Source organism: Lipotes vexillifer, unplaced genomic scaffold, assembly GCF_000442215.2.
Source record: "Lipotes vexillifer unplaced genomic scaffold, Lipotes_vexillifer_v1.1 scaffold504, whole genome shotgun sequence".
In the NCBI taxonomy this organism is placed as follows: domain Eukaryota; kingdom Metazoa; phylum Chordata; class Mammalia; order Artiodactyla; family Lipotidae; genus Lipotes; species Lipotes vexillifer.
Window position 1 is genome coordinate 1,118,815 of NW_006785225.1, and position 9,415 is coordinate 1,128,229.

At 39.4% G+C, this 9,415-nt stretch overlaps 1 protein-coding gene across 1 annotated transcript in view; it reads left to right on the forward strand.

The window, feature by feature from the left end:
• Positions 1-9,415, forward strand: part of TERB1 (telomere repeat binding bouquet formation protein 1) — a 47,488-nt gene that overhangs the window by 36,481 nt on the left and 1,592 nt on the right. The window contains exons 15-16 of the mRNA XM_007457311.1: positions 6,011-6,160; positions 7,215-7,280. Coding sequence (XP_007457373.1) covers positions 6,011-6,160; positions 7,215-7,280 — 216 coding nt within the window. The remainder of the gene's footprint in view (positions 1-6,010; positions 6,161-7,214; positions 7,281-9,415) is intronic.

Consider the following 9,415-nt stretch of genomic DNA (forward strand, 5'->3'; position numbering starts at 1 on the left):
ATGCCACTCTCTCACTTTGTCACAGCTTACCCTCTCACCTCCCCATATCCTAAAGTCTGTTCTCCAGTAGGTCTGTGTCTTTATTCCTGTCTTCCCCTAGGCTCTTCATGACATTTTTTTTTCTTAAATTCCATATATATGTGTTAGCATACGGTATTTGTCTTTCTCTTTCTGACTTACTTCACCTTACTTCACTCTGTTTGACAGACTCTAGGTCTTTCCACCTCATTACAAATAGCTCAATTTTGTTTCTTTTTATGGCTGAGTAATATTCCATTGTATATATGTGCCACATCTTCTTTATCCATTCATCCGATGATGGGCACTTAGGTTGTTTCCATCTCCGGGCAGTTGTAAGTAGAGCTGCAATGAACATTTTGGTACATGACTCTTTTTGAATTATGGTTTTCTCAGGGTATATGCCCAGTAGTGGGATTGCTGGGTCATATGGTAGTTCTATTTGTAGTTTTTTAAGGAACCTCCATACTGTTCTCCATAGTGGCTGTACCAATTCACATTCCCACCAGCAGTGCAAGAGTGTTCCCTTTTCTCCACACCCTCTCTAGCATTTATTGTTTCTAGATTTTTTGGTGATGGCCATTCTGACTGGTGCGAGATGATATCTCATTGTAGTTTTGATTTGCATTTCTCTAATGATTAATGATGTTGAGCATTCTTTCATGTGTTTGTTGGCAGTCGGTATATCTTCTTTGGAGAAATGTCTGTTTAGGTCTTCTGCCCATTTTTGGATTGGGTTGTTTGTTTTTCTGATATTGAGCTGCATGAGCTGCTTGTAAATTTTGGAAATTAATCCTTTGTCAGTTGCTTCATTTGCAAATATTTTCTCCCATTCTGAGGGTTGTCTTTTGGTCTTGTTTATGGTTTCCTTTGCTGTGCAAAAGCTTTAAAGTTTCATTAGGTCCCATTTGTTTATTTTCGTTTTTATTTCCATTTCTCTAGGAGGTGGGTCAAAAACGATCTTGCTGTGATTTATGTCAGAGTGTTCTGCCTGTGTTTTCCTCTAAGACTTTGATAGTTTCTGGCCTTACATTTAGGTCTTTAATCCATTTTGAGCTTATTTTTGTGTATGGTGTTAGAGAGTGATCTAATCTCATACTTTTACATGTACCTGTCCAGTTTTCCCAGCACCACTTATTGAAGAGGCTGTCCTTTCTCCACTGTACATTCCTGCCTCCTTTATCAAAGATAAGGTGACCATATGTGCATGGGTCTATCTCTGGGCTAATACTCTTAAAAAATTACTTTATTATTCTCTTTCTGTCACCATCTATAAGTTTAACTTTACTGAGTAAGGTAAACATTTTTTATATTTTCAGAGAGCCAATAAATAGGTATATATTCTGGATTACGAATAATCCAGAATTCCACAGTGCTTATTCCATCCCTTCTTCTCCTTCATATCCCAGTATTTGCTCTTTGTTTACTCTTACTGTTGCACCCTGCTCTTTGGAGAAAACTGAGGCTATTCCACATTAGGCTCAAAATATTACTATTCTTCTGTCTTAGATGAAGCGTTTATCTCTTTTACTCTAAAACTGATATCTAGCTATAATTCAAATCCCATCTATGTTTTCTCCCCATTTTATAATAATACTTGTGTAGGCTTTCTTTTTAGTCCCTTTCTATTCATTAACTCCATTTGTCCCACCTTAAACTATGTTCATTTCTCCTCATCTTAAAAAATACCCAAATACTTTGTGTGATTTGCTGTCCCTTCAAGTATTCATCTGTTCTTTCTTCCACCATCTATTACCAGATTCCTGCTCTTGTTCCCTTCTCTTTCAGCATATTTTTCCCTTCTTAACTCCCTGCAGTCTAGCTTCTTTTATTGCCATTATACTAAACTTTAATGTTAAAAGTTACCTGAAACCTCTTTTTTAGCCCCCAAACCAATGACTTTTTAAAAGATTCTTATTGTCTTTAGTATTTCTGCATTGTCAACTACCATTCCTTGAAATCCTCTCCTCTCATTTGAGAACCATAGTTCCCAGACTGTCCACCTGAGCTCCCTGGGGCTCTGCAGTGAACTCACAAGGGCACTACACAATATTTAAAATTTTATAAATGAAACACAAAATGGTCAACATCTTCTGGACACCACGTAAACTACTAGCTCAAAGTAGTTCACAGTTTCACCATTAGATTGTACTACATCTCTTTTGATGATGTCACGTCTTTGTGAAGCTGAGTTTTCAGTGGTTGTTGTGATTTTTTATTTATTTATTTATTTATTTATTTATTTTTGGCTGTGTTGGGTCTTTGTTGCTGCACGCAGGCTTTCTCTAGTTGTGGTGAGCGGGGGCTACCCTTCGTTGTGGTGCGCAGGCTTCTTACTGCGGTGGCTTCTCATTGTGGGCATCAGTAGTTGTGACACGCGGGCTCTAGAGCACAGCCTCAGTAGTTGTGGCGCACGGGCTTAGTTGCTCTGTGGCATGTGGAATCTTCCCAGACCAGGGTTCGAACCCGTGTCCCCTGCATTGGCAGGCAGATTCTTAACCATTGCACCACCAGGGAAGTCCCAGTTGTTGTGCTTTTTAAAAAGCAAGCACCACGTGAAAATCAGTGTGGAACAGGAAATGAGGGTGACAGTGTCCAATCTGATTACAAGTTTTGAGAACTTGTGCTGTACCCAATTTTGTTGCACAAATCCCATTAGGAAGTAATTGTAATTAATAAGAATGAAATACAAATATATATATATTTCAAATTTAGGTCTATTATTTTTTTAAATGGCTACCAAGTTGTTAGAACGTAAATACGTATTGAGTTGTTTTGAACCTAACAGAACATTTGGTATTTCTTTTGGCCTAAGGGTGCTGTGAAAAAATCACCAAGATCTTTTTTTTTTTTTTTTTTTTTTTTTTTTTTTTTGTCTGTGTTGGGTCTTCATTGTTGCATGCGGGCTTTCTCTAGTTGCAGTGAGTGGGGGCTACTCTTTGTTGCGGTGCGCGGGCTTCTCTTGCTGCAGAGCACACGCTCTAGGTGCAGGGGCTTCAGTAGTTGCGGCACGTGGGCTCAGTAGTTGTGGCGCACGGGCTTAGTTGCTCCGCGGCATGTGGGATCTTCCTGGACCAGGGATCGAACCCGTGTCTTCTGCATTGGCAGATGGATTCTTAAGCACTGCGCCACCAGGGAAGTCCCAATCACCAAGATCTTAAAGATGCCACAGAGTGAGACAGTTGGGAACCTCTGGTCAAAAATATTCCAGTTGGTAGAATGGATGCTCTATAACTGTTGTCCCTTTCATCCCTTAGTTAGTTTGAGATAGTTCCTTCCTAGTTGCTTTGCTCAGTCAGTGACCATTCATTTTGCAGACACTTAGGGAGTGCTTATTCTGCAGCAGGCACTGGAATCAGAGATGAATAGAACTCAGTCCTCACTTCAGGAAGTTTACAGTCTATAAAGCTCTCCATTTTATTACCTTTATTCCTTTATCTTATCTTCCTGCCAAATTTCTACAGATACTCCCCCCAATATATAGTCTACAGCACTTACTCAACTCTGCTGCAGCATTTACTTTTGTGGCATCATCTATCATTTTACCAATGATTTTCAAATCTGTATCTCCACACTTCACTTCTACCTCGGGTTATAGCCTCATTCTTCCATTTCCAGCTGTACCTAGGACATACTCACTTTAATATTTTGTTATTTCAAGCTTAATGTATTCAAAACAAAACATCTTTCTCCCTCTTAAACTGCCCCCCCTCCAGTCACTCCATTTTTATTGGTGTTGCCATTATTCTTCTGGCCCCCCAGATTTCAAACCTTGAATCATCTATAACTATCTTTTCTCCTTACATCCCCTATTTCTAGTCTATCATATTTGGTTCTTTCTTTCTTTCCCACACAGACCCCTTTTCCTTCATGCCTAAATTACTAGCAGTCTTTCAGTCTCAAGTCTCACCAACCCCCAAGTAACGTGTATTGCTATTAACTTCTCTTCCTCATATGTGCTTTGTATCATGTCACCATGCTAAATAACCCTCAGTGCTTCTCTGTAACTCACTAAATCGAACTCTCTGCCTGGCTTTCAGAATTGTGTGGAACTTTGTCCTGCTTCCACTTGTTAAATTTTACTGCAATTTGTTCTGTTTAAGTCCACCAGAAATGTGCCATGCTTATTCCAAACTTTGCCATTCGATCCATTACAATCGAATTGTCCTAAACGTCTGCATTACCCCGACAGCTCATTATTCACCAATTTTACCTCAGAAATCTCTGCATTCTCCCTGCAAATGCTGTGTTTCAGAATCCCCTCATTTATCTGGACTGTTTAAGTTACCCCTCAACTGATTCTCTTACCTTCAGTTGAGCTTTCTGTAGACAAATCTTGTCATTTCCCTGCTTAATAAATATCCTTTAGTTCTTCCCATTGACTTGAAGATAGTAGTTAAAAATCCTTAAGATGACTTTCAAGACCGTTTTTGACCTGGCCCCTTGCAACCCTTACCAACCTCAACTTTTCTCCCACAGTTCTCTCATACCTTATACTCCAGTCACACACAGTACCTGTGATTCTCTGAACACACTCTGCTTTTTTACTCTTCTGTGCTTTTGCACGTGTTCTTTGTACTTGAAATGTCCTCATCCTTGCCAACTTTCTGCCTGGCTAACTTTTCCTGTAGGTGACAGGTGGATAGAGAACTTTATAATGGATGGATGTGGCTAACATTACCTGAACCTACTGATCAATCTTAATATCATAAAAAGAGAGATAGTCACACTTTATGTTCCTGTTAATGTGATGCAGTAAGAAGTACACAATACTACCTGTGAGGAGTTCTACTAAAAACAATTGAACCTGGGCTTCCCTGGTGGCGCAGTGGTTGAGAATCTGCCTGCCGATGCAGGGGACACGGGTTTGTGCCCCGGTCCGGGAAGATCCCACATGCCGCAGAGCGGCTGGGCCCGTGAGCCATGGCTGCTGAGGCTGTGTGTCCAGAGCCTGTGCTCCGCAACGGGAGAGGCCAGAACAGTGAGAGGCTTGTGTACCGCAAAAAACAAAAAAAGAAAAAAAACAACTGAACCTGAATCTGATAAATCATCTAGATCTGATTACTAGTTTCTTGGGCACACAGGAATCTTTTAAAGGATGCAACTAGGATGTAATCAGCAAAACCCAGCCTTTGGGAAACTGCACATTACAAATGACCCAGGGTCTACAACAAGTAAATGACAAAGAGGAAGAGAGGAGAATTGGTAGATTAAAAGAAACTCAAGAGACATACCAGCTGAATGTAATGGCGGACCTTGTTTGGATAATGATTCAAATAAACCAACTGTAAAGAGAAAGTGTTGAGATGATGGGGAAATTTGAACACTGACTGGATATTAGATTGTATTAAGCATAATTTTCTTAGGTGTGATAGTGGTTTTGCCATTTAAAAAAATAAAACAAAGTAAGTTTTTTTTTTAAAAAGAGTTCTTATCTGTTAAGAATGCATATGAAGTATTTACAGATGAAATGATACTAAAATGCAAATTGCAGCCTTCATAATCCAGTGTGTACATGGGGGGCAGAGCTAAATAGGTGGGGGAAGATAAAATATGACAGGCCATGAGTTAATAATTGTTGAAGCTGGATGATGGATACGTGGTGGGTAATTATACTTTTCTTTTTATTCTCGTGTGTTTGAAATGTTCCATAGTAAAACATTAAAAAAAGAAAAAAAAGACGACTGGGCATAAGGGTCACTTCCTTTGGATATCTTCCCTGATAGTGACTCCTGCTCAGAATTTGGCCAAGGTAGATGCTGCTTTTCTATATCACCATAACTCTGTTCACACCGCTATGGCAACACTTATTTCACTGTATTATATTTGGTGTCTTTACTCTCTCACATGACATGACTTGGAGTTTCTTGACGTATTTATAATTAAGTTGCTGATTTCACTTCAGTTACCATCATAAAGATATTCGCTTTCATAAATTTGTTATTAGATTTTTTGTAACATCTATACATCACTTAAATTTGTTTTCTTTTAGGTTGCATAGCAGTAGGAAAATCCCTGAATAGCCGAACTTTTAGCAAGCTCTTACACTCTTGCCCATACCAATGTGATCGTCACAAAGTCATTGTGGAAGCTGAAGACAGATATAAAAGTGGACTAAGGAAATCACTTATCTGTAACAAAAGTAATTAATTCAGCAATTTTAAAACTGTAATTATAGTAAGTGAGAAAGAGAAAAACAAATACCATATGCTAACACACATGTATATAGAATCTAAAAAAAAAAAAAAAGGTTCTGAAGAACCTAGGGGCAGGACAGGAATAAAGACGCAGACATAGAGAATGGACTTGAGGACACGGGGAGGGGGAAGGGTTAGCTGGAACGAAGTGAGCGAGCAGCATGGACATATATACACTACCAAATGTAAAATAGCTAGTGGGAAGCAGCTGCATAGCACAGGGAGATCAGGTCCGTGCTTTGTGACCACCTAGAGAGGTGGGATAGGGAGGGTGGGAGGGAGACGCAAGAGGGAGGAGATATGGGGATATATGTATATGTATAGCTGATTCACTTTGTTATACAGCAACAACTAACACAACAATGTAAAGCAATTATACTCCAATAAAGATGTTAAAAAAAACCAAAACTGTAATTTTAACCATACCTTCTGAACTATGATCTAGAACATTAAGTATATTAAAAGATAAAGGGTAAAATAATGTTGAAAAGAAAATCTAGGGCTTCCCTGGTGATGCTGTGGCTGAGAATCTGCCTGCCAATGCAGGGGACATGGGTTTGAGCCCTGGCCTGGGAAGATCCCACATGCCACGGAGCAACTAGGCCCATGAGCCACAATTACTGAGCCTGTGCGTCTGGAGCCTGTGCTCCACAACAAGAGAGGCCACGAGGCCACGATAATGAGAGGCCCACGCACGGCAATGAAGAGTAGCCCCCGTTCGCCACAACTAGAGAAAGCCCTCGCACAGAAACGAAGACCCAACACAGCCAAAAATAAATTAATTAATTAATAAAAAAAAAGAAAATCTGTTTCTGAGCAACTGTGATTTAAAATGTTCCCAGGGTGTAGGTTTAGTCTCTAGTAATTAAAATATTCTTCCTAATCCACCTAAGGATTCCCATTAGAAGAGGGAAAAAGGGAATATCATACTAATAGAATTGATGTGATACTACTCAGATTGATATTCTAAGTACACTAAATGTTTTCTGTATTTTTCAGAAATTCTGCTGACCCCATGTAGAAGACGAAAACTCAATAATGAATCTACTACCCCTGGAGGAATAAGTGAATATATTTAATTTTAAAATAAATATAAATTTCATATATTCCTGAAAAAGAACAGCTGAATGATTGTTCTCAGGCACATCATTAATGGCTTTTATGAGGGTCATACTTCCTGACAAGGGAGGCTTCCCTCTTCCCTTTTTCATGTTGCTTGCTCATCTATTACTTTCCATCTGGGGAAGGGGCAGGAGAAAACTAACATTTATTAAGAACCTCCTATGTGTTAGGTGTTTTATACATGTTATTTGCTTTATTTCATATAATAACATTGTAAGATAAGCTATTATTTTATTCCCACTTTAATTTGTTTTCTTTTAGGTTGCATAGCAGTAGGAAAATAGCCGAAATTTGCCAATGAGTTGGCAAATGGCAGAACTTAGATTCAAATGCAAGCCTGTCTTTCTCCAGAATCCCCTTTTCTATCCTCTGGATCACTTTTCTGTTTTAAGAGCAAAATTATTCTCCTACGCACAAGTGCTTCAGACAAATTTTGTGGAAGATTTTGGTTCACATCTGTAGCACTTTGAACAATCAAAATTGAAGAGACAAATAGTATAAACCTTAGAGCCTTGTTTAAAAATTAAAATATTTCTAAACTATGAGTTAATTTAGAGGAGTTTTTCTTTAACTACAGAGTTAATCAGCATTTCAAATTTATCACAAGACTTAAAGAACATTACCATTATCTTCTGTTCATATGGAATTAGTATGTGCAGAGTAAGACTAAGCAGTTGAGTACACTCCTTGTCAAAGTCACCTTGAAATTAGTAATATCTGTAGAGCCATTCTGTTACTCATTGTGAAGACATTTGGACTTGATCCATCCAGGAAACATTTTGCCACATACTTTTGTTTGGCCACTTTCACTGCCAAAACCTTGAAAGAAATTTCAAATTTACTTTTTATAACTAGGTCTTTTCCTAGGTTAAAATTTCTGCATACAAATTAAAATTAAGCACAGTACCACTACAGGGTAGCCCACTTTTTGAAGTAATATTTTCTGTAGAAACTGTTAGAAAATGGGTATTTTTCCATAGAAACGTTGCAGTTGGAAATCTTTTTGACAAGGAGTTGGCATCAAATTAATAATAGAATTTTTTTTTTTTTTTTTTTTTTTTGTGCAGTCCACGGGCCTCTCACTGTTGTGGCCTCTCCCGTTGCGGAGCACAGGCTCCGGACGTGCAGGCTCAGCGGCTATGGCTCACGGGCCCAGCCGCTCCGCGGCACGTGGGATCTTCCCGGACCAGGGCACGAACCCGTATCCCCTGCATCGGCAGGCGGACTCTCAACCACTGCGCCACCAGGGAAGCCCAATAATAGAATTTCTTGAGCAGCATGTCTTAAAAGCAAATATATAACAACTAAAAGTATTCTATAATCATTTTTCATAGTAAAATCATTTGCATAGCATCATGAAATATACATAATTATGGTTATATATTGATTATACAGAGGGATCCTAAATACTGTTAAGTCACTTTCAGTTCGTAAATACCTACATCTTTTTTGTAGGTTCGAGTTGCTTAGCTAAAATCCAATAGTTAATAAGTTGGCCTGCTTTTTTCAAATTTAGAAAGGCATCTTGAGGAGGTAGTGATTAGATTGGTCTTACATCTCTTTAACAAGAAGGCCAGGAATATTTGATGTACTGCCATTTTTCCCCCTCTTAATAAATTTCCCTTTCATACTAGAGACATTCATCACCTTTCATTTGGTTATAGGTTACACTCAAATTTGAGACTCTTCTTTTGAGAAGGGACCATTTGCAGTATCTAAGTATTTAAAGAGCCTTGGGGGCAAGGCTCTCTTTTAGGATGGATTGATATCTTGAGAGGGTTTGAAAAATAAGAGTCTCTAGGACTGAGCCCTCTTGCCTATTTTTCCCTGCTTTTTTCTAATGCCCAATCAATATTAGGAGGAGCACTAAAGAAGTCACAGAAGAGGGCTTCCCTGGTGGCGCAGTGGTTGAGAGTCCGCCTGCCGATGCAGGGGACACGGGTTCGTGCCCCGGTCTGGGAAGATCCCACATGCCGCGGAGTGGCTGGGCCCGTGAGCCATGGCCGCTGAGCCTGCGCGTCCGGAGTCTGTGCTCCGCAACGGGAGAGGCCACAGCAGTGAGAGGCCCGCATACAGCA